General features: G+C 50.9%; 1 protein-coding gene across 4 annotated transcripts in view; it reads left to right on the top strand.

Annotated features, from left to right (window-relative positions):
• Window positions 1-534: 534 nt before the first annotated feature.
• Window positions 535-24,921, top strand: part of ASTN1 (astrotactin 1) — a 73,528-nt gene continuing 49,141 nt past the window's right edge. For 2 of the 4 annotated variants that reach the window (XM_074546340.1, XM_074546341.1), the window contains exons 1-2: window positions 535-896; window positions 21,830-22,017. In XM_074546340.1, coding sequence (XP_074402441.1) covers window positions 614-896; window positions 21,830-22,017 — 471 coding nt within the window. In that variant the 5' untranslated portion in view covers window positions 535-613. The remainder of the gene's footprint in view (window positions 897-21,829; window positions 22,018-24,921) is intronic. The other 2 variants (XM_074546338.1, XM_074546339.1) reach the window with 2 other exon arrangements.

The raw sequence follows: 24,921 nt of genomic DNA, 5'->3' as shown, positions 1-24,921 counted from the left end.
CATATATATATGTCTGTATGTCTGTATGTATACATATGTGCGCACATACAGACAGGGATATCTATTTCATGTGGGCTTGAGGGATTTGGAGGTCTGTGACTTCTTTTGGGGCTTTGGGCTCCATCATGACTTCTCCTGGGACTTATTTTGGAGGTCAGTGACTTCTTCTGGGGCTCTGGGTTCCATGATACCTCATGGTGCTTTGGAAGCCTGGGATTTCTGAAGCCTGGGGTTTTGGAGTTGTGGGGTTTTGGAGGTGTGGGGTTTTGGAGGTGTGCGGTTTTGGAGGTGTGGGGTTTTGGAGGTGTGGGGTTTCGGAGGTGTGGGATTTTGGAGTTCTGCAGTACACCCAGAGCAGCGGGGGTGGTACCCGCATGCCGGTGCAGCGGGAGGCCGGGCAGCCCCGCATCCCTCCCGCACCGCATCGCTCCGCGGTTGTCCCGCTCTCCCGGGGAATGGGGAGGAAGGCGGGCGAGGATGCGGAAGGGAGAGGCGGGGGCCCGGAGCCGCGGAGCCGAGCCGAGCCGCGCCGCACGGGGAGGCGCCGGTGCGCCGTGCCCGCCCCTCGCCGCCGCCTCCCGCCCGGCGCCGGGAGCGCGGCCGGGGCTCCAAGATGGCTTTGGCCGGGCTGTGCTCGCTGCTGGCCGGCTGCTGCCTGGCCGCGGGCAGCGGCCCCGCCGAGGCGGCGGCGGAGGCGGCGGCCAAGGAGCTGGAGTGCAAGCTGAAGAGCATCACGGTGTCGGCGCTGCCCTTCCTGCGGGAGAACGACCTCAGCATCATGCACGGCCCCTCGGCCGCCGAGCCCAAGCTGCTCTTCTCGGTGCGCAACGATTTCCCCGGAGAGATGGTGGTGGTGGATGACCTGGAGAACACGGAGCTGCCGTACTTCGTGCTGGGTGAGCCTGCGGCAGCGCGGCGGGGCCCCGAGCATCCCCGAGCATCCCCGGCCGTGGCCGGGCTCCTCCCTGCCGCACCGCACACCCTGCGGCGCCTCGGCCCGGGGCCGTGCACCCCGCTGCGGCCGCTCGGCTAGCCCCGGGGCCGGTACACCCCGGTGCAGCATCACGGCCGGGATGCTGCAGGCTCGGTGCTGCCCAGGTTGTCACCCACGGGGCTCGTCCCCGGCTCGATCGATGGCCACCGGCGGCTGTGCTGGCATGGGGCCCGCAGTCTGGGAGTGAGGGTTTGTGCTTTGTCTGCCCCTGAGCAGAGTCACCTTCCCTGCAGCCCGATGGAAAAATACTCTGCTGCTCAGTGTATCCCACCCTGCCTGTGTGCTGCCTCCGGTGCTTCTGCCCCAGGTTTAGGCTCTGGCCTGTTCACAGGCTCTGTAGGGTTCCCACCTGCTCTTCATCCACTGGGTGAGGCTTATCTGCCTTGATCTCCTTAAGCCCCAAAAAAGCCAAACAATTTGCTCCTTTGTTTGTTCAGAGCGAGGCCTCCACCTGTTCCTTGTGTGCAGGGACCTGCTTCCCTCCTCACCACCTGGAACATTTCCCTGAGATGTTTCATTTTTGGTGACATTGGCGCAGAGCACCAGTTCCTTGCCCACACTTACCATGCTAACCTTGGCATTGCCACCATCACTTTCCTAGCAGTCCCACGGTGGCTGTGTCCCCTCCTGCAAGCCTTGTCCATCTGTTGCTTCTCCAGCTGCACCTTGGGTGTCCCGTGAAGTTTTTAGAATGCCACCCTTGTTTGGATGCTGGCCCAAAAATGAGGTCCTGGTGTGTTGCTTGATGTGACATTGCCCCTCTGTTACCACCCTTGTGTACAGTGGTGATCCCAGGTTGGGTTTTTTCCCCAGCAACTCATCACTTCCATGGCTGATGGACCCCTCCATGTGCTGAGACCCCCAGTCCTGGTTGCTGGGTGGGTTTGGGGCAGCACTGATGCTGTGTGGGCTCCCCCTTCTCCGGGGAGAAAGGCAGGGACAGCCGTGGGGGTGCTGGTGCCTGGGCAGGCTGTGTGGGCACAGCCAGGGCTGCTTTGCCGGGTGCAGGGGCTGTGTGGCAGGGACAGGGGGCTGTGCTGTCCCCTGTGTGCCAGCCCAGGCCCTGGGATGCTGCGGGATGCTGCAGCGGGCCCGGAGCGTTGCTGTGGCAACAAGGCAGCAGCGCTGCTGCGGATGCAGGGAGACACGGCCGCCAGGCCCAAAGGCCACCTTGGTGGCACAAAGGCCACCTGAGCACTCGTCCCCTGCCCCCTCAGACCCAATCCTGTGCAGCCAGACCCCCGTGGGCCCTGGGAGCTCGGTGCTGCCAGCAGGGAGCACCTGGGTGGGGATCAGGAGGAGGGTCCTGGGCAAGACCCCAGCCCTTGCTGCGCTGAGGATGCCTGGCAGGGGTGTGTTTTGCATCCTTCTGATCTCTGTTGCCAGACAAATACAAAGGTGACAAGCCCTGTGCCAATGCAGCCTGGTGTCCTGGTGCTGGCCAGGCTGTCTGGGGCATTGCTGCTTGGGACACTGATCCCCCAAAAACATCACTGTGCATGGTGCTGTGCCAGCCCCCAGCATGCAGGGGTTTGGGCTGGGGAGACACAGAGGTGATCCCAGTTCAGGTCTTCCTGCCTGGAATGATGGGATTGGGACTGGGCTGGCAAGAGGAGGGGACTGGGATGGGACTGGGACTGGGGGGTCTGAGACTGGGCTGGCACCTTGTGGGACCCCTGTTTGCCAGGGCTTTGGCTTGGTGACTTCTGGGAAATGCCATGTTACCTCTCCCTGTGAGACAAGGGCTTGCCTTGAAGCTGGCATGGCCACTTTGCCATCTGTGGGTGTCACTGTTTTGTGTTGCTTTACTGTGTGGGGTTGTTGTTTTTATTATTGTTGTTATTGTTATTATTATTGTTATTACTTCTATTAGCCTGGACACTGCTTTTGCATGGCAGAAGCTCTGAAATGCACAGAAGTCCTACAAGACCCAGGCTTGCCAACTCAGAGGCTGCAACCTCTGGATTTGGAGGTTCCCCAGCCCAAAAAACTCAAGAGCATCAGTGCTGTCACTGCACACTCTGCACACTTGCTGGGGGCATGGCTGTGTCAGGCTGATGCCTGGTGCTGGTGTGAGTGGCTGTTTGTGCTTTCACAAGGCCTTGTGCAGGGACTGGAGGGTTTGAGCATCTTCCCAGAACTGGGGATTCACACCGTGCTTCTTGCACCATCCCTGGCCAAAACCAGACCCGTTAATTGCACCCACCTCGCTGACTTTGAATGTGCAATAATTAAAGTCCTGGAGTGGGGGATGATCCCCACACACTCCTGAGCCTGGGCTGGGTCAGTGTCTGAACCAGGGGCACCTGCTGCTTCTGCTCTGGTGGTTCCAGATCTCAGATTTGTGCCCAGGGCAGGGGTTCCCCAGGGAAGGTGAGCTGCCACCCTGGCTGACAGGCTTGGAGCAGCTGCCCCTGGTCAGAAAGGGCCTGGCTTTGGGCTGGAAGCACCATTGTCTCTGCCATGTGGGCTCTGGATCAGCTCCCTTTGGGGGTCTCTCCATGCCTCAGTTTCCCCTCAAAGAGGGTGTGAGCATGCAGGAAGGTGGCTAAAGTGGGGGATGAGTGAGGGGAGCAGCTGGGAAAGGGTCTGGATCAGCCCCAGCATGGTGGGATATCATCTACCTCCAGTCCTGGTGTCCCCCTCAAATTCCTCCTAAATAATTCAGGGGCTTTTGGTCTTGGCTGGTTTTCATGGACACTGCCATGTGTGGTTCCCCTGCCTTGGTGACACAGTGGCCAAACCAGGCCTCCCACTGATGGATTCATGGACTTTTCTCCCAGCTAAAGATGTGCTGGGATCTCTGGAGAGCCACGTGTGGTGCTTGCTAGAGCTGAAGTGCTGGGGGGAGCTGCTGAACTGGGCATGCCAAAAATGGCTGTGACTCCTGACCCCTGATAACCCTGATGACATAAATTAATGATGAGCTTTATATTTATCTTTACACAGGAGGCTTGCTGCCTTTTTGGGTCTCACCCTCCCTGCTGTGTCCATCCTGCTGCCTGAGACAGCTGGGAGTGCTTTGGTGCTCAGATCTCCCAAACTTGGGGGCCTGCTGTCTGCTCCTCTGTTCCTCCAGAAGCAGATGGGCTGCCTGTGGGGTTATGACTTCTGTGAGGTGCTTGGACAAGGCTTTTCCCTGCTTTGCAGCTCTTTTAGCTGATGAGTGGAGCGAGTTTTAATTGCGCACGTGCTGCCTCACTGCCTGCCTGAGAGCTCAGGGCTCTCACCAATAAACCCCACACTGGCTTGCATGTTTATCCCCAAAGGGGCTCCAACACCATCTCCCCATGTTACTGCAGGGTTCTCTCCCAGCCGCTGAATTTTTGGGAAGTGCTGAGGGTGTGGGAGCTGGGCTGAGGCCGCTGCCCACATTTAAAATCACCTGCTTTCATCCTGCCTTCATCCTGCTTTCAATCAAGCCAACCTTCATTTGGAATGGCTGCCTTTCATCTCATTTTGTGTTTGTTGCATTAGTTGTATTTTTTTCCTGAAGGGAGGAAGCATTTTGCTGGTTGGTGGCCATTAAGAAATGCTAATTTGCAGCTCAATATTCCCTGTCCCCTCTCCCTCACTGCTTGGCTCGGCAGCATCCAGCCACATTTGAGATGTCATTAATTGGATTCACACTCCTTGAGGCTGCTAATTTTTTCGGGCCCCATCCTTTGCAGGTTATAAAGTGGCAGGAGGGGTATTTATGAGCATCCTGGCTTCCCTCAGCCCCTTGGGGTTGATGGAGATTTGTGATGCAATTGAAAACCGCGCCAAAGAAAGAGTCTTTGACTCCTTTGCCTTCTCTGTAATGCAATAAATGTTTGAAAAGTAAAGTCTTGAAATACCTTTTTGAGTGTAAAATCAACTTGAGAAATGAGAAAGCAGAGCTGACGGGTTGAACTCGTGCTTTCTGGGTGCCAGATATTTCAGGATCTTGAAATACTGGGTGGTTTTTGCATGCTGGGTTTTTTCCCTCCTGAGTCTGGAGGAGCTGGAGGAGCTGCTTCTGCCTCTGCAGGTTTCCAGCCCAGTTGGTGTGCTCTGAATTAGGGCAGTGCAGCCCCTCACCTCCCCACTTCCCACTCCCCACTGCCCTCCCGGGAGCCTCAGCCAGCAGAGGATGGGAGACGGTTCTTAACTTCAATGACTTTAATAGATTATCATAAACTCCAGCCTTAATACAAGCTGTCATGATTTCAAATTATCTTACTTTTAAATTAAATAGATTCCTTTTTAAATACAAAATCAATTCTAATTTTTTAGAGGGGTGAGATTTTTCAAAGGCACCGATGAGCTGGGCATATTTAACCGCTCTTGAATATCTCCCCGAAATATCTAATCAATTTTTTTTTTTGTTAAATCCTAGCTAAGCTCTTGGCTCTATTGCTGGAGGCACTGGCCCTGACTTCCCTGGGTTAATAACAGGATTTGGGGGGGTTGCAGGGATGTGAGACAGATCAGGGAGGGAGCTGGCTGCTGCTAAAGGGGGTGACGGCCACCGGAGTGCGTGCCCGCCCTGGCTGTGGCCAGATGTGACACCTGCCAGCTCTCATCCTTGTCCCACACACCTCCCTGCTGCTGTGACTGCTGCGCATTGTGCCCTCCCACTCTGCTCCTAAAAGGCCCTGGGGCTACAGGGTTGTGTTATCCCATACTTTTTTCCAATTCCATGGCAAGTGAGAAGAGCATCCTCTTGAGTTTTGCTCCTCTCACCTGCATCTGGATGCCCAAAGCTGTTGGCACACTGGGCAGCTCTTTGGTGCCAACTGGGAAGCAATTCCTGGAGTGTTGTGGTGCCATTCCCTGGCTGGACTCAATTCCCAGGGGCATCACCCCCTTTCCATGATATGCCACCATCTCACGAGAGCAGGGAATGGCACAGGGCTGCAGCAGGGCTGGCTCCACACGGGGCCCACAGAATGAACCCTGCACCTGGGAATGGGTGTTATGGTGAAATAATGAAGCAAATATTAAGAAATTCTTAAGCACCTAGAGAATAACCAAGTTAAATGATACCAGGGGAGCTCAATTGCCTTGCTTAGATTGATTGAATTACTAAATGAGCCTGACTAATGGAATGGAGTGGATATATCGGACTTTTACTCAAGATCCTGCAATAATTTCTCTAATAAGATTGTGAGCCATTAATTGGACTTGGCTTTGATCCTGGGCACTGTCTCATGCTCTGAAACCCGCGGGTGTGATCTGTGCTCTGCCAGGCCCAGCCAGGGGACAGCTGCTGTCACTTCTGCTGCCTGGCTTGGGGACTCGCCTCAGGAGGTGCCAGCAGCTGTGGTGGGGAAGGGAACCCAAACAGCCCATCTCAGCTGCCCTCTGCCCCTTAGCAACACCATCCTGGCAGTGGGGTGCACTGAATTCCTCCAGATGAGCTGGATGGGGTGTGAACTCCTGTTACCATGAGTTTGGGAGGGATACTGGGGGTGTGTGCCTGCTGAAAATGCAGGAGTGCCACGTTCTTGCTATAACTTCTCCTGGAGTGGGTGCTGCTGCTGGTGGAACATATTTGTGGCACCCAGAGTGCTGCTGGGTGTCTGCTCTGCTGTGGGAGATGTTTGTCCCCAAGGCTTGAGGGCTTCCAGAGCTTCCAGCAAAGCAGAGAGGGGACAGAGAGCCTCCCCTGGCCCTGCCCTGGAGCACCTGGTGGGGCAGGACATGCTTGTCTAATAGCAATAGCTAATAGCTCATCTAATAATTGGGTGAAAATAATAATTTAAAAAATAATAATATTTTATTCACCAGTAATAACTGGGTGCTGGTGGGACCCCATTCCAGCCCCTCCTCTTGGCCATGCAGTGTAACCACATCCCTTTTCCTGGGATCCGGAGCCTGGAGTGAGCTAAGCTGCTCAGAGCCCCTGGAGCACCAGGGACACCCCATGCCTGGTAACATTCCCTCTCCAGGCATGGAGCCCAGCACCAACCTCAGCTGTGAGTGGGGGCAGCCCTTAAAACCTCATGGCAGGGTGGAAAACACTGCGGGGAAGCTGACAGCGTCCCAGGGAACAGCAGGGAGTGCCCATGGCCAGACTGGGGGCAATGAGGGCTCAGGAGGAGGCACAGTGTGCACATCCCCATCCTCACGGACACCTTGTCCCCATGCTGTGCCCAGTGCAGACCTGCTCTCTTGCTGGGCACGGATGTTTCAGTGCCACAGGGGATATACAGGGCCTCTTGTATGTTTTTTTCTTCCTTAACCAAGGGAAGAAAAAGTAAGAAATAAGGATTTGGTCTCTGGGAACCCGTTGCCACAGCAACCGTGCATCCAGCTGGCTGCAGCGGGGCTGGGAGGGGATCTCACTGACCCAGAAAGCAGGGGGGGAGTGGGATGTGGGGCTGCCTGGCCTTTCCAGGGGGGTGGCAGGCTCTGGCAGGGAACCAGCACTCAGCCAGGGGGGCTGCAGGGCTCCTGGCCCCCTGTTTTGGCTCCCTTCCTGAATGTCTCAACCCCATCCAGGCAGGGGTGCTCAGGCTTGGTCCTGTTCCTGCCTGAGACCTGGCCCTCTTCTGGGGGCTGGGCTGCCTATGTGGGCACTCCTCAAAGCCCCACAAAGATTTCTGGTGGGTTTTACACCCCTGGAATTGGCTGTGGTTCCACTGCTGGAGAGAACCTTGTGCAGCCACACTGATGCCACTGCCTCAGCTCTGCCCTCCTCTCCATGTGCCAGGGGCATTTGCTCCTGGGCTGCATCCCATACCCCTTATTTATTTTATTTTATTTTATTTTGCTATTTTATTTTATTATTTAACTATTTTATTTTATTTTATTTTATTTTATTTTATTTTATTTTATTTTATTTTATTTTATTTTATTTACTATTTCATTTACTATTTTATTTTATTTTTTTACTATTTTACTTTATTTTTTAATTTACTATTATATTTTAATTTTTTTACTATTTTATTTTATATTGCATTTTATTTTACTTTATTTGTTTTATTTTACTTTACTTTATTTTACTTTACTTTATGCTCTTCCATGCTACTCTATTTTGTTTCATTTAATTTAATTTTATATTCTATTATGTTTTATTTTTTTCATGGTCATTTAGCCAGCTAAACAGAGACTGAAATCATCTCTCCTGGAGCCTTGCTGCAGAGCAAGTCCTTCAAATGAAGGAATTTTTGCCTGGTGGGATTAAGGCAGTGCCTGGATGATGACAGCTCTGTCATTTCAGACTGCTTGTCCTTTTTGCTTCCAAATTGCTGGGCTCTGGCATCTCTGCAGCTGTGCCTGGTGGCTCACCCCAAACAGCAGCTGGGGGATTTGTCTGGATAAGGGAAGGTTTTGGATTGCCAGGTTCTGGCTGTCCCACTCCAGCTTTTTGCTGAGAAATCACCCAGAGGAGATTTCTGTGCTGGTGTTTCTGGTCCTGCTTTCCTGCCCTGCAGCAGGATCACCCATCCCTGGCATGGATGCTGAGCTGGTGCTGGCTCATGCTATGGGTTGGTTAAGCTGAGCCCACACCTGGCCTTGCTGAGCCTGTTCCCTCCATGGCTCCTGCTGCAGAGCCCGACATCCACTGGGAGGTGGGCAGAGACTTTTTTAATAATTTATAATCAAAAGAAAGTAAGGGATCCTTGAGGGACCCTGTATCTGGTGGTGGCTCGTGGGTCACAGAGGTTTGGGGTCTGCAGCTCTGATGTGAGAGGGGACAGAGCCCCTTTTGTGGCCAGCTCTGAGGCCCCTCAGTAATGAGGATGGCTAATGAGCACAGCACAGCAAGCAGCTGGGGGATGCACAGAGCTGGCTCTGCTCCTGCTGGGAGCTGATCCTGCTCCAAACCAACCTGGAGGAGGAGAGAAATGGGAGAATCCCAGAAATGTAGAGTGGTTTGGGCTGGAAGGGACCTTAATGCTCATCTCCTTCTTCACCCTGCCATGGGCAGGGACACCTTCCATTAGCCCAGGCTGCTCCAAGCCCTGTCCAGCCTGGCCTTGGGCACTGCCAGGGATCCAGGGACAGCCACAGCTGCTCTGGGCACCCTGTGCCAGGGCCTGCCCACCCTCACAGGGAACAGTTCCTTCCTAAGGATGAAGGGATGGAGAAGGGATGGAGATGGATGAAGGGCAGAGAAGGTGACAGAGGGTGCCAGTGCTCTCAGCTGGACATGCCCCATCTGCCTGGCCCAGCGAGGGCTGCATTGCCTTGTGAGTGCTTCCCAAATCAGTGGTCCAAGGAAAACCACAGCCTTTGGGATGGAAGCCTGCCTGATGTGTACAGGCAGGGTGCTGACCCTGTTTTTTGGGAGAGGCACCTCCTTTTCCTCCCTCCTGCAGCCCTGCCCTGCTCCTCTGCCCTGTCTCCGTCACAACACAGTGCCTGCCTGCCTGGGAAGGGAAGGCAGATATCAGCAACCCCGAAATATCCCCAGGACAGGCTCCTCTGTGATGGGAGACAGTTGCCATGGAAACCTCCTCCAAAGAAAAAAAAAAGGAAAAAAACCCGAAATTTAAAGCAGCCCTTGTAGCTCAGAGGAACTGTAGACCTTATTATGGGTTTTGGCAACCCCCCTTTTTCTTTTATTTGTTCCAGCTAAAAGCTCCAGGAGACAAGGCAATTAATTTGGCATCCCAAAGGGAGTGAGAGAGCAAGGCTACCGTGCTGGGAGCAGTTTCCCTGGCTGGCAGGCACCAGGAGCTTCCTGTGCCCCCAAACACCCTCCTGCCATGGGGCTGCTCCAGCACAGGGCAAGGAGCAGGGCTGGAGGGATGGGAAGGCCCTTTCTAGGCCCATGCATGGAGTGTGTGGGAGGGGATGGGTGATGGAGGGCTCAGGGCACTGCAGGAGGGTGAGGATGCAGAAGGAGGCTCCTGTGGGGTCAGGCTGGCTTTGCTAGGGAAGGGGGATGCTTGGCAGGGGAGATATCCCACTCCCAAATCTCCCTGCCAGCCTCTGCTGTGCAGCAGTGGCTGCAGGGGCTGCGAATTGCTGCTGTGCTCTCGGCCCATTTGCTGCCCTAATGATGTCCCCAGTGTCTGCAGCCTCTGGGAAATCTCCTGTTTTGCTCTGGAGAGGCTGCTGTGCCTGCCACTGCCCTGGGCTGGCCCCAGGCTCCCCCTGACTCTGCTTCCCCTGCGTGGCTGCTCTGCCGCCCCAGTGCTGCCCCTCCCAGCCCTGCCTGAACTGCTGAGCCAGAAATAGCTGGGCTCTGTCTTTTTTGCCTCACTAGGAGAGCTCTGGAGAGGAGCAGGGAGGGGATTTGAGAGCTGTCATGCTGCTCTGGGGTTGCTTGGCTTTCCTGCAAGCCAGGGGTTTGTCTTTGCAGGCATGGCATGTCTGGGGAATTCTAAATGCCTGCAAGGATCTCACCCCAGCCCATGCCAAGGTGCAGCTTCAGTGGCCTGAGATGTGTGTCCAAGCACCTGCAAGCAGGGCAGAGCCTGAAACGTCCTTCCAGGGAAAAAGGAAACCAGTTTTATTAGTGTTTCAGCAGGAGCTGCTCTCTCCTGGGTGTGCCACGGTGGTGGTGTGTCACAGACATCTTTTATGGAAAATCCTTTCCTCAGGATTTTTCCTCCTGAGAAGCTGAGAGGCCTCAGGAACAAAATGTAAACAATGATTATCTGCTGCTGTGGAATGAAACAGGTGCATCTGTGATTGGCCTATGTTGGATGTTTGTAATTAATGGCCAATCACAGTCAGCTGGCTCAGACTCTCTGTCCAAGCCACAAACCTTTGTTATCATTTTCTTTCCTATTCTATTCTTAGCTAGCCTTCTGAGGACTTCCTTTCTTCTATTCTTTTAGTATAGTTTCAATAAAATATATATCATAAAATAATAAAACAAGTGTTCTGAAACATGGAGTCAGATCCTCATCTCTTCCCTCATCCTGAGACCCCTGTGAACATGGTCACAGTGGTGTGCTCAAACTTGGTGGGTGGGCAGGAGAAATAACTCATGGATGGTGGGAGGGGAGTCAACCTTGGGCTTGGGCTGGTTTCCACAGCTTTTATTGTCATGTTTCTGCCTTTTGTGCTTGCAGAGTGAGGCACATCTCTGGTTAACCCTGGAGGAGTCAGCCCCAGCCCCAGCGTGCCCCCACAGCCCATACATGCTGTGGAGCTGGGGCTGGTGGCTGAGTGGGGGATGTGGAAATTCCTGGGAAATGTTGGGATGGGTCTGACTTCCTTGTGGTTACAGCTCAGGGCTGGGTATTCCCAGCTTTCACATGCTGGGGATGGAAGGAGTGTGGATGTGAGAGCGCCCTGCCAGCAATAGGGAAGTATCAGGGTAATGGAGGAGGGCAGGTGTTGCTCTGATTTTTTAAGATTTTTTAAGCCTTCTGATGTTTACGTTTTTGTAACAAACTTTCTTATATACTTTATGTAAATAACTTATTGTTTTGCATATTTTTATAGAGAAAGAAAAACTTGATAGCCTGTTGGTTTGTTTAGGGTCATTGGAGAGGTGGCACTGTCACCCTCCAATCCACTGTCACTTTTCAGAAATCTGTAAATGTTAGAGTCGGAAAAATGAAAGCTCTCTTTTTTGCCTTAGAAAATCCGATGTCTATGTCTGTCTGATTTGTGTCCTAGAGTGACAGGCAGGAAAGGAAGGACCATGAGGAGGGAATGCCAGGAGATAGCAAGGAACTGCAGGAGCCACACAGCAGCCCAGGGGCATTAGGAGCAGTGGGTGTGAGCCACAGCATCTCTGGTGGCTTCTTGAAGCTGTGGCACACAGAGCCTGGTGAAGTGACCTTTGGAGTGAATCCCAGCAGGAATTAATGGCTGGTTTCACACCAGGTGGCAGCATCCAGATCCTGGGAGTAGCGCTGCCAGAGACATGGCTGTGCAGCCAGTGGGTTTGTGGCCAAGAAAGGGAGGAGATGCCAGGAAAGGGAGGAGGAAACAGCAGGAGGAAGAGGCAGGCTGAGCCCTGGGCTCAGCAGCAGCCAGAGCTGGCAGGGTTAAGGCAAAGCTGTGGCTGCAAATGCAGGAGTTTGCACTCACTGGTGCTCAGAGTCCAGCAGGGCTCTTTGCTCTTGAGATACTGAAAATGCAGCTGACTCCTCATCTGGGTTTGGTTTTGTTTGCTAAAATGAGCTCCTGCTTCTCTGGTGCAGGAGCAGGAGACAGCAGCCCCTGGCTTAGAAGCTCCCTGGTCATGACCATGGTTATTCACTGTTTCTCCCTTTGCAAGGATTTACACCTGTAAAAACCAACAAAAGGTTCTTTTCCATACACCATAAAGTATGAAAAAGTGCTGTCCTGGCTAGGGCAACTCTCCTGTGCTTGGCTGGGCTGAAGCACCCTTACCCCATCCCCTTTGTTCTGCCCATCTCCAATTTCAGCACTGGACCAAAAGCGTTAAATAGATTTTCCTTCTTTTTTTTTTTTCCCACACAAATGCAAGGGAACATTCTGCCTGTGGTTGTGACATTGGGATTCCCCAATGCCTAGGGTGTGAGCCCTGCCTGGAAAGACAGAAAAGCAGGTGAATACAGGCAGGGCTGTGTGAGGGCACCAGAGCTGATGGGTGCTGAAACCCAAGAGCAGAGTTACATAATTGGGACTGCAATGCAGAAACTCTTCCTTAATTTTTAATTATCCAGTTGCAGCACGTTTGTGGAGCTCAGCTTGGGATGCCAAATCATCCTGTGCACGTGGGAAGGGCCTTTTGGAAACCCAGGACATTCCTCTGGCTGCCCTGGAGGATTCCAGACCCTGGCAGGGGGCTCAGAGACCTTGGCACAGAGTCAGAAACACCTGTGCCTTTGATTTTAGCCCTTGGAAAAAACAATTACCAACTTTGTGTGAGGATTCACAAGCCACAAAAGTTTTAAGTAGAATGATAGTTTGTTACAATATAGAAAAGTAGAATTTTGGGGTTTTTAGAATGAGGGTTTGGGGGTCCCAAGATGGAGGGATTTGTGTGTGCCTTGTCCTTCTTTCTTCTTCTTGTTCTCCATCTTCTGGGTGATGTTGCCATTTTTAGATTGGTTTAGAGTAGAGACAGACTGTCTAACATAGGTAATAGGTATTGGAAAATTATTGTAAATAAAGTACACGTAGTTTTTAGTATAAAATGTTGACACCACCCCAAGGGCGGTCAGCTCACAACCCAACCTGCTGGACAGATCTCAGCAGGTCAGAGAAAGAATGTTATAGATAAGAGAAAATAACCTTGAGAAGCAGAACAGAAGAATCCTGACTCCTTCTTTGGCTGGGAAAAGAGACTCTGTGACACATCTTGGGGTGCCAGTGTCCGTCCTTCCTTCCTTCCTTCCTTCCTTCCTTCCTTCCTTCCTTCCTTCCTTCCTTCCTTCCTTCCTTCCTCCCTCCCTCCCTCCCTCCCTCCCTCCCTCCCTCCCTCCCTCTTTCTGATGGCAAGCACCATTTCTTCCCCTCCCTGTTTCTCCTCCTCTTTCAAATCCCCACTCTGCACTTTCTGTCCTTCCTACAAAGGCAACTGCCTCGGAGCAGCTTAGGCTTCAAAGTTCCCAAAATAACAAAGGTTAAAAGGAATTATTAAAAAAAAAAAAGAGAGAGAAAAAAGAAATCATTGCTAAAAGATCAAGTCAGTGCCCCACTTGCACCTGGGCTCAGAGCTTCAAAGTAGCTGCAAAAACCCCCCACGATCTCCATGGTCAGGCTTCCCAATGCCTGTGGTCCTGCCTGCACAGGAGGTTTTGTAGTAGCCAGGATGGGGCTGCAGGTAGCTGGAAGGGGTGGAGGGTCCTGCAGCTTCTGCTGCCTGTGGGGGCAATTTGGGGAAGCCTCTTGTGGAGGAGGAGGCTGTGGTGATGGGCAGAGCCATGTGGGTGAGGTGGGTGTCCCTGTCTCCTGGCCAGGTAGGGGGGCCAGCAGCTCCTCTGTGCCTCTGCTGGCTCTTCTGATTTATACAGATCATCAATATGACAATTATATACACCTGCAAATTTAATTGCCTCCATTTTCATCAGGCACCGACAGATTTATGCCTCTGTTCAGTTCCTGTAAATCTCAAGGAAGCTTGACTAGACCCAAAAGTCTTCCCGTTGATTGCTGTGCACTGCCTGGGCTCTGGCCATCCTGACAAGCTCTTCTTTCAGGAGTGATAAATTCGAGATGCACGGTTAACTTTTCCCCCTTCTACATCTTTCTTTCTTCCTTCTTTTTTTTTTTTTTTTTTTTTTTATTCTGCCTTTCCCATCTTTCAAAGCCTCCCCACAAACTTGAAAATGGAGCTTGAAATCATGTAGGCACCACAGAGTTTATGATGTTAGACTGCAGCTGGCAGCAGCCTGTGCCTGCCTTCTCCATCCCTTCCTCTGATCCCAGCATTGTTCCCTCCAGGAGGATCACTCTTGGAAAAGCTCTCAGCCCAGCTGTGCCCAGGAGAGCAGACAAGGTTGTTTTGGTCCTGTTTGGGCCATCTCATGTCTCAGAAAACCAACAGGTCGTGGCTCTCCTCCCTGGGGAGATGAGGAACAAGTGGCTGTGCTTGTTCCTTGTGCTGAGCACAGAAATGCCAAAACAACATCTCATTTTCCTGCCCTCTCAGCCTGAGCACAACGAGCACTCACACAGAGGAGCGTGTAGGAGTGAGCTGGAGTTCACCCTTGGTGTGCAGCCCATGTCACCCCTGTGGAGCATCCCCCTGCTGTCCGAGCACCAGTGCCTGCCCTCCCCTGCAGGATTTGCTCTGATGTTTTCCTGAGTGCCTATTGGCACATTACCTGCCCTGCCAGCCCGTGATGGATATAAGCAGTCCTTTGCCTCCCCGTGGAAATTGCTGGCTGGCTTGTAGAGCTGAAGGGAATCTTGGCAAGTTGTGTTGGGGCTGTAGGGTCTGACAGCACGGAGGGCTGGGATTTGGAAAGGGGGAGTTTCTGTCTGGGTGTTGAAAGGATCAGCTCTGTCACTAGGAGGGAGCTGCCCTGGGGTACCCCCTTCTGCCCTGGGGGAGCAGAGGGTCTCAACCATTCCCAAAGGGACACATGGATGTGGGATGCATCCTTGAATGCTGGCCTGGGTAGCACAAAGCTGGCTTTGCAGTCACCCTGGAACCCCAAGAGACTGGGCCGTGTAGTGGGCTTTTGTCCCTTGGAATCTGCAGCCAGTACTGATAATTGAAAATTGAAATTGATAATTTATCAACCGATAATTTATCAATTGATAATTTATCAAGTGAAATTGAAAAAAAAATTAGTTAAAACTGCAGGATGTCTATATTTGGTCCTTTCCCTGCTGCCCAGGGATTTCTCAACCTGGGTTATGCCTCTGGGCTCTGTGGCTCTGTGGCCTCAGAGCTGGTGGCTCTGTCTCCCCTGAATTCAGCACCTTTTGCAGTGCTTTCATACTTTATGGTGGATGAAAAAGAACCTTTTGTTGGTTTTTACAAGTGTAAATCCTTGCAAAGTGAGAAATAGTGAATAACCATTCCCACTGCTCCATGGGCCTGATGGTTTTGCAGGCTTTTATCATGTCCTCACCCTATTGTTTGGTTCCTTTACTGAGGAGTCCTCACACAGTTGATTTCTCCTCTTCACAAAGCCATTTGCAGCATCTCATCTTCCTGGTACCCCTCCTCCAAACCTCCCAAGCTTTGCCTCCTCCTTCTCGAGATGGTTGACCTGAATATCACTTGCAGGATTCCAGATCAGCTCGCTCTCACCAAGGTTGAGTTTCACCTGCCCACTTCCTTGCCCGCTTTCCTCCTGCACTTCTCAGCTTCAGCTTTGAGAAGACTAAATTTAGCCTTGGTGACCAAGTTTGCCATCCTCCTCCTCTTTCAGAGTGTTTCTGAGCCACCAAGGTCCTGACAGAGATCACCGTGGGGCTTCTTGGTAACCTCCTTTCAACCTGAGAGCTAAACCCTTACTCCACTTTGGTGCTTTGGGAAACTTTGAGGGTGGATTTTGACAAGAACCTTTTGAAACGAGTCTGTCAAATTGGATCACCCTTACCTACTGGCTCGCAGTGTTGGGTGACCTGTATTTACTGATGCACCTACAGGTTGCTCTAGGTGCAGAATTCCTCAGCAGAATTTACTGGTCTTTAATTTCCTTGATGTACAACAGCTTTTGTAAGAAATTGGGGTTTCCTCTGGCAGGCTTTTCTTCTCGAGTTGCTCACCCTTTCGGAGTGATAGTGAAAATCGCTTGGTGGTTCTCCACTCCTTGGTGCAGTTTTGCAGTTTGTAGGTGAGCACCAATCTCAGCTCAGGGGTTTGTGCCCTCCTTCTCACTGATTTGCTGGGAGACAGTTTAGCCAGGGTGGTAATTTTCCATGGCTGACTGGGAGCCTCTCCATCATTTGGAGCCTTTCCACAGAGACCTGGTTTTCCCTCAGGAAGAGGTGACGTGACAGCATTGCAGGGTGAGATATCAACTACAGATGTGGTTCTTTCTGGGGTTTTTATAGCAGCATGGCCTCTTGGAAGTGTCTTCACACATTTTCTCTATTTTCCTTTTGCTCCCTCTCGTGGGTGGCACTTGGGTTCTTCTGAACACGACCGTGTCACCCGAGTGTTGGACCAGGAGGTGGATCTGCCTCCCTTCCCACATTTCCTCTGCAGTTCACAGCTATGGCAGATGGGAGCAAAGTAACAAGACAGAAGTGAAAATCAAACACCAGAGATTGTCCCAATCTGCTTGTTTTCCCCCCAGCTTTAGGATAGAATTGAGAAATGTGATGAAGCAATGACCTTGGAGGGGAAGGTGCCCAGGTGTGTCCTTGGGCTGGTGGGGAGGAGCAGGGCAGGGGGGGCTGTCAGCTTGTGAAGTCAGCAGCTGCAGAGCAAACCTGGTCAGCTCAGCCCCACCAGTGATGGATCAGTGTCCTCTGCTCAAAAACAGCTCAGTGTCACCCCCAGAGTGATGGAGGGTTTGTTGTTAGAGAAAAGGAGGGATTCGGGCTCTGGCGTATTTGGGACAGAAATCCCAGTTGAAGGCTAAAGTGTGGCTACAGCTTTGAAATGTAACTACCTGGTGACCTTCCCAAAAGCAAAGGCACCCTGCATTCCAAGGAGAAACCTGGCTAGCTGTCAGCCAGGCTGGGGCACCTCTTGGCTTCACGTGTACCAGCCTCAGGCTCAGGTATTGTGGTGGGGTGATCTCTCTGACCTAGCCTGAGAATGGCTGCAGGGAGATCAGCACTGCCTCTTCCTCAAACCTTTATGTTCTCCCATATCTATGAGTCTTTTGGAGATTTTTCCCCCAGGGCCCCTCTCCCATGAAGCAGGTTCCTAATATATACAGTGAGGTTTGTGTTTGCTGCTGTGGAAAAGCTGGATTGCCTTGAAAAGGCAGAATGACCTGCAGAATGAGCTGGTTTTGCTACCTGAGACTGGAGACAGGAAAAAATGCAAATGAAATATGGGTAGTCAGTGATGGATGTGAATTTTTAAAGCAGGTCCATAAAAACATTGATATTATCCCATGAATTACCTGTCACTGAAACCCTGGAAGTATAAATGAGTTAAGTATCAAGATAAGCATTTTGACATGTGAATTGGTAGAAATCAAGGCCTGAGGTCCCAGCAGAGAGAGCAAGTGACTCATGGTGGGAAGGTCCCCTGAGTCACCTCAGGCACTGGGGACCCTGGGAGGAGTGCAAGGGTTGATTTAGCTGAGTTCAAGCCCTTTAAAGGATGTGTGTGGTTTAGGTGTGGAGCAAAAGTCTGAGCTAATGGGGAGCTTAAATTAAACCACAGTCAGGTTCTGGCTGGAAAATAAGGCAAGTTTAAATGTTAACGAGGAAATACAAGTCCAAGTCAAAATCTGTGCTCGGCTCCCTGAAATGGCTCTGTGGAGACCAGCATTATGGCAGAGTTCATTTGACTTATTAGAGGCATCTATTAGTGCAAAACGCTTCCAAATGGAGAGGAAAATTGTTTTGCAGGGTGGTTTTTTCCCTCAAAATGACGATGTGAGCTTTTAAGGCGAGTTGCTCTCCTTGTGTGCCACCATGGCAGGTCTCAAGTGGGATGATGAGGACATGGGAGAAGGTCCAGGCCAGCACCAGGCCATGGTTCTGATGTTGCACCAGCTCAGGTGCAGAGCTGGGCTGACAGAGGTGCTGCCTCCCAAAATCAGGACGTGCAGAGATGCTGCCTCCAGAAGGACTGGGTTTTCTTCTGTGGATCAGCTGTCCCAAGGGAAATGAGGCTGTTTGGGACAATGAAGAACAAAGCAGGCATAATTCCACACATCTCCAGCACCTTCAGTCTGGTTTTTTGTCCTCCTCTCCAATTGCTCCAGCAGAACCTCCCTGTCCCCACTGCAGATGGTCTGGGAGGGGAGCAGCCAGGGCCCTGATGTTAAAAGCAGCAGCTGGGGCCTTTGGAGGCAGCTGCTCCTGCAGATATGAAGGACCTGGGCCACGTTTGATACCAGGTGAATGTGGCACAGCCTAATTAGTGGCCTCCTACTGTTATTAACCTCTGACTCAGACAGGCTATTTTTTAACAGAGGTGCAAGAAGTTAATACCAGTGCTAATGGCTTCCTATCCAAGGCCTTAATGAAAGCCATGCAGGGACCATGATATTGATGAAAGCCATGCAGGCTTTTCATCAATATCTTTCAAACTTTGAACTTGAAATTATCTTCTCCCCCCACCATATTTTTTAAAAATTTTTGCCTTTCTGTCCACTTTTCTGCCTCCTCTGGGACATCCTGTACAAACTGCTTAGCAGGGTTGGCAGCTGCCAGCTCTGTAGCAGAGCTGATACCCCACAACACCCAGATAAATCATCCCAGTTGGCTACATGGGTCACTGTAGCATCCCACCAGGTCGTGAGATGTCTGCTTGGAGAGCAAGACAAAGAGAAAAGTGAAATCTGTTGGACTGGGAGAAGAGAGAGTAAAGAGATGCTGTGTTAGGGAGGGATCTTGGTCTTGGTCTTGTCATGGTCTTGCTTAAACCAAACTCCAAGGGAGCTTCACAGGTGCAGGAAAGCATGTAAAAGTGCAAAGTTTTCAAGGAGAAATGGAGTAGGATAGAGGCAGTGTTGCTAAGACACTTGAGGAAAGGAGGAGAAGGTTCCAGGCTGAAGCTCTCCCATCCAGGCAGTGCCTCTGGGCAGGAGCAGAGGTGTTGGAGCAGCCTTGCCCTGATGGAGGGCTCATAGCTGCCAGTTTGGGGTGATGGCAATTGATTTTTGGGTTGTTTTCCTTTGCCTCTTCCCCTTCTGACCTGTGTGCAATGCAGCTGCAGGGTCACATCCTGATGTCTGGTGGAAGAGGAAAACTGCTCAGGCTCTGTGGCTGGATTGCGCTCTTCTAAAACAAGAACCCATTTTTTATTGAAATATATTTTTCTTTTAAAAAATAAGCCTGTTTAAATAAATTTGAAATTATGACAACCTATTTTAAGGCTTAAATTTACTATAATCTATTAATCATTTAAATAACTTCCATCAAGGATTTCTTTTCAAATATTAATGAGCTGAAGGGTGCTGCTTTTACAGTGATATGTCAGATCAGGAGGAAAACATCTCTTACTCTAGCTTTCTAAATGTCACAATGTCACATACTTAGTATCTATTATTTTCCCTCTTTACAATGGAGCAAATGCTGGTATTTACATTTTTTCCAAATGTCAGTATGTTGAGTTCCTGCTGTGCGGGAAAGTTCTCGCCTTAATTACCCATAATTTCATGTTAGCAGGCAGGTGCAGGGAGAGTGTTTTCCTCCTTTTGAGCTGGTTCATACGAAGTTGAGAAGCCGTGGGGAGCTGGGAAAGCAGGCAAGCTTGGTTTCCCCTCTCAGTCCATGAATAAGGACCGTGTGGGAGAGGAGGAGATGTGCTGCTCCAAATCCCCCTGGCTCCCAGGACCGGCTTTTCAAAGGGGCTCTGCGTCCCTGAACACACAGCTCAGCAGTTAGGGGGAATTCCAAAAGTGCTTCTGGCTTCTTGGTGACTTAACTCTGGGTTTTGCTTCCCACCAGCCTGGTGGAGTGCTCAGCATCCCTGTGCTGGGGACACTCGAAGGGCTCTGATCACCTCCAGAAACGCAGCCCGTGCTGAGCACAAACACGCTGCCAGTTCCCTCTCTGTGGCTGATGCTTCTTTGGATTAATCAAATCAGTTTGGGAGGATGAACCTGGCTCCCCATGCAGATTTTTGCCCCCCCCTTCCCCACCTCCCCTGGCAGCCAGCTCACTTAAGGCGGCCTAATGAAATTAATTAGCAGCAAATTTAAAACGTTGTTTTTCGGCGCTGTAATTGAATTCCAGTTTTCATTTGAAGGCAGCGTGAAACAAGCAAAATAAGGATGATAATTTGCAAAGTGAGAGGGGTGCCTTCCCACTGCCAACAATGGGGCAGATGCAGGAGGGAAGGCTGTGCCTCAGTGGGAAGCTGATCATGTTTTTTCTTTTGGTCATCCCAACAAAATCTGCTATTTTCACCAAAAATAGCTAACAGGCTTGAGCTGATGGCTGAGATGGAGGTGGTGTGAGATGGTGATCAAGGTGATCTGGTCTGAGGGGGCCACAGTGATTAAAGCAGTGCCCATCTCTCCTAGGGAGAGGTGCTGGCGTTACCCTGTCTTTGGCTGAGACCCAGCTGTAGATGTCCCTGAAATTTTGGAGCCAGCCAGGTGAATTAGGTTTGATTTGGTGTTTAGTGTCCTGGAGCATGTGTGGTGTCCCTGCATGGGTGTCCTCTACTTCCATGACAGCCCAGCTTTGTCCATGTGTCTCACTGCCCCAAACTCTGGAATTAAAGGTGCTTAGGGAAAATTGGGTTGTTGGTCAGAAGCTGCAGGCACTTCTGCAGGTCTCTGGGCTGAGTCCTGGGTGGAAAATGTTTGAAAACTGAAAACCTCTGAAATCACAGCCAGTTTCATGTTTCACTGCTCACAAAGGATGGCAAATATTTTGTCTGCAATAATTTGAGATGTGCTCCCAGTGACTCCATGATGCTGCTGAGAATTTGTCCTGTATGCCGTGTTCCCAAGGTCTGAAGCTGTGTGGGGTGGGTAAAACCTGCCCAAACTAGAGCTGGAAGGACACTGCTGGGTTACTGCTGTCACTAAGTGCTGTCTCCCTGCACCACAGCTGGAGTTTTGGAGAGGCCCACATCTGCATTATACCCAGAAATATGGCTTTACTCTCCTTTAGCCCTTCAGGCTGTGATTTATGTAGGGGCATCCATGGTGCTGGCAGGAGATTCTTAGGACTTCTGCTGGTCACAATGACCCTGAGATGTGTTAGAAAATCTCTTTTCCCAGCCTGGTGGTAGAAGAAGGAGTCAGAGCTCTTCAGTTCTCAGTCTCAAGGTTGTTTATTGTATCTTATCTATAAAATTCTTTCTCCTGGCCTGCCAAGGTCCACTCAGCAGGTCAGGCAGAGGCACACTGGCTGCCCTCAGGGTGGTGTTATCTTTTTATACTAAAAACTACATGTACATTATTGACCATAACTTCCCAATACCCATCACCTGTGTTAGACAGTGAGCTTCTACTCTAAACCAATCTAAAAGTGCCAACATCACAGCAGAAGATGGAGGCCAAGAAGGAGAAAGGCTGGACATGCCTGGATTCCTCCATCTTGCCTCCTGAACCCCCATTCTAAAAACTCCAAAAATCCATTTTTCACCCTGTGACAAACTAGTTATTATTCTACTTAGACTTTTGTGGCTTGTAATTCTTCATATAAGGTTGGTAATTTTTTCCATGGGTCATAATCAAAGTCACAGGTGTCCTGTGCTCTGTGCCAGGGTCTCTGAGCCCCCTGGCAGGGTTCAGGATGGGATATCCCGAATTCCAACACTGATGACTAGAGACTGTGCATCCTTTGGTCCCTCCAGCCATGTTTTTGGGAAGGGGTGAGCATCTCCTACGCGCCCTGTGCTCCAGACCTCCCTGCTGACCAGCTTTCCTCTTGCAGAGATCTCGGGCAACACGGACGACATCCCGCTGGTGCGCTGGCGGCAGCAGTGGCTGGAGAACGGCACCCTGCTCTTCCACATCCACCACCAGGACGGGGCCCCCAACCTGCCCGGCTTCGACCCCACCGAGGAGCCCCAGACTGAGTCGGCCGAGGAGGAGCTCAGGATCCTCCACATCTCTGTCATGGTAGGTTGGGGGGTACTGGCTGTGGGTTTCTCTGGGTCTGGATTGAAGGCACTTGAGACAGTATTTCATGTTCAGATTCAAGTGTTTATTATTTCTTATCAGTAAAACAGCCTCACTACTGTGAGTTCAGCAGCAAGGCACAAAATGGCCAACAATCTCTTGTTACAATGTCTTTTAAGACTAAACTATCCAATTAAGAACTGACACCCAGATTATTTTCCCTTTTAACCCAATAACTGATCCCAAAGATTCCACAATGCAGACTTTTCTGCCCAATTACAAAATGCCACCCAAATCCATGAAGAAGGAGGAAGAAGAAGCATGAAGAAGAAACCCAGAATGACACCCTGTGCCCTCCATCTTGCTTCCATCCACAACGCACTAAAAATCCCAAACCCTGAATTTCTCACCAAGTGATACACCTACACTGCTCTCTATAATATATTGCACACTTTTGTGGATTCCAGTCTACCCTGAAGTCTAGGAAACTTTCTCCATGAATGAGGGTCAAAGTCAATGCTGACCTGGTGGTCAGGGCGCCCCAGAGCAGACAGAGAAATATTCCCAGTGCCCTGGGTTTCCACAGTATGTAATGGGAAGGCAGCCCCTGTTTAGCTGTCCAGAAATCTGTAGAAAATACAGTGGCTTTTGAAAAGGCATTTATTTCCCCATCTGGCTCTAGCTGCCCTGGGATGTGTCCACCTGCTCTGGGCACCTCTGTGAGTGCTGAATGCTAAGTGCCTTCACAGACTGCTTCAAAGCTCTCCCTTAGTTTGCATCACTTTGAAAACACATTTGTGGGGTGTCTTTTTCCCCAGGGGTTCTGTGCTTTGAAGGTCTCAGCCAGTTAACCCAGTGTTAATTCCCACTGACTGGTCAGGGGCCCTTTGCCCAGTGCAGGGTGCCTGCTGCCCTCTGCCCTGCTGCACAGCCTGTGTCACAGTGCCACCAGGCACTGTCACCACCACTTTCATCAGCCTGGCAGCCCCTGGCCATGGCTTCATGTGTCAGGGTCACACAGCAATACACACCCAGCCACACAGAGAAAGGCAGAGAAAGGAGAAATCTGTAGGCTGGGAGAAGATCTGTGGTGTGTTTGTTGATTGTTTGGGTTTTTTTCTGTTGTGTTGGAAAAAACTTGAATAATCCTACAATTTTTGTGCCACTGGAAGATAATTAGCCAATGTGTTGCAGAGGCTGCAAGCAGGCTGTTCAGTGGTGTCTGCCCTAATAAGAGCTTCAATTGCTCTTGCAGATTGCAGCCCCAGGCCAGGTTTCTCCTCCATCATTTGTGCTTGATTAGTCCAAGGAAAAAAAAAAATTGTTTGCAAAGCCACTCCCCAAAACATCTTGCACCATTATCTCAATTTCTCTGTCTGCTCCCAGCTGCTCCTGAGAGGGTGCATCACCTCTGGAGAGGCTGGCCCTGCTGTGGTCTTGATCTTCTTGGGCACTGCTGTAAGCCAAGATCAAGGCAGGAGTGTCTGGCTGAAGGTTTGTTATGGAGCTGATGAAAAGGATCACTGCAGCTCATGGATGTCATGCCAAAATGTGCAAATGCAGATTGAGTCCTCCCCTGCCCTTTTTTCCCCATCACTCTCAGCTCTGCTCCGACAGCATCCCTGCTTCCTGACAAACAGAGTTGGCTTTTGTGCCAGGAGCCAGCATCACGTGGAGTTCTCAAGGCTGATTTCCTTTCTTTGCTGTGTGGTTGCCAAGGGAGGAGGTGTGAGTGACCGTGTTCAGAGGGGTCTGAGGATGAGGGAAGAGATGAGGATCTGACTCCGTGTTTCAGAAGGCTGATTTATTATTTTGTGATATATATTATATTAAAACTGTACTAAAAGAATAGAAGAAAGTATTTCATCAGAAGGCTAGATAAGAATAGAATAGGAAAGAATGATAACAAAGGCTTGTGTCTCAGACTCTCTGTCTGAGCCAGCTCACTGTGATTGGCCATTAATTACAAACAATCAACATGAGCTCAATCACAGATCCACCTGTGGCATTCCACAGCAGTAGATAATCAATGTTTACATTTTGTTCCTGAGGCCTCACAGCTTCTCAGGAGGAAAAATCCTAAGGAAAGGATTTTTCATAAAGGATGTCTGTGACAGGTGTGAGGGATTGCATCCATCGTGACCAAGGTCTGCTCATGGGCTGGGTGAGGAGCACTCCCACACCGATCCCTGGCAGGGCTCCTCTCCCAGCCTTCACATGGATGCTGGGCTGGGGGGAACAAGGAACAATGGGATTTCAGTGCTCCTGTGCAGGGGAAAAGGGCATATAAGGTGGTGGTCTGACCCTCTCCAATAAGCAGGAGGTAGGGGAGACTTCAGTTCTGGCTTTCATCCTCCTCTCAGAGCCTCTTGAAATCTCAAGAGTCCACAGGCTGCTTTTCTCAGGGATAATTTGAGCTCTCAGACTAGTGGGGCTGAAGAAACTAATTTTCAAAGGAATAACAAGTCTCTTTTGTGAACCCATCGCCACTGCCTGAAAAAAATGAGCATCCACCAGATTTGAGCTCCAGCTTGGTCTCTCCTGTTCACCAGGTGTATGGCAGAGCTTGCTGGTGTTTGAGGGATTTAATGTGCATGTAGAGTGTGAAGGAAAGCCAGGAATGCCCTGGAATTCCTCCTACCTGCTTGTCATCCACCTGCAGGTGGACTTTCTCTAGGGTGATGGAGAGCCATGACAGAGAGGGCCATCCCTGGTGGGGATGGGGATAATCCCCATTTATTTATGGACCATAGAAACTCACAGGGATTGGAGCATGATATAGAATTGGGCTCTCACTTTGCCACTAAAAATCCTGCACGACTCTGCCAGGCACTTTATACAAAGGCATGTAAAGATGGAATTAGACTGATACAGAGATTAGGTATTGGGAATAAAATCTTCCCT

This window comes from Zonotrichia albicollis, chromosome 8, assembly GCF_047830755.1.
Source record: "Zonotrichia albicollis isolate bZonAlb1 chromosome 8, bZonAlb1.hap1, whole genome shotgun sequence".
Lineage (NCBI taxonomy): Eukaryota > Metazoa > Chordata > Aves > Passeriformes > Passerellidae > Zonotrichia > Zonotrichia albicollis.
Note: the sequence above shows the minus strand (reverse complement) of the source record. Positions and strands in the feature narration are given on the sequence as shown.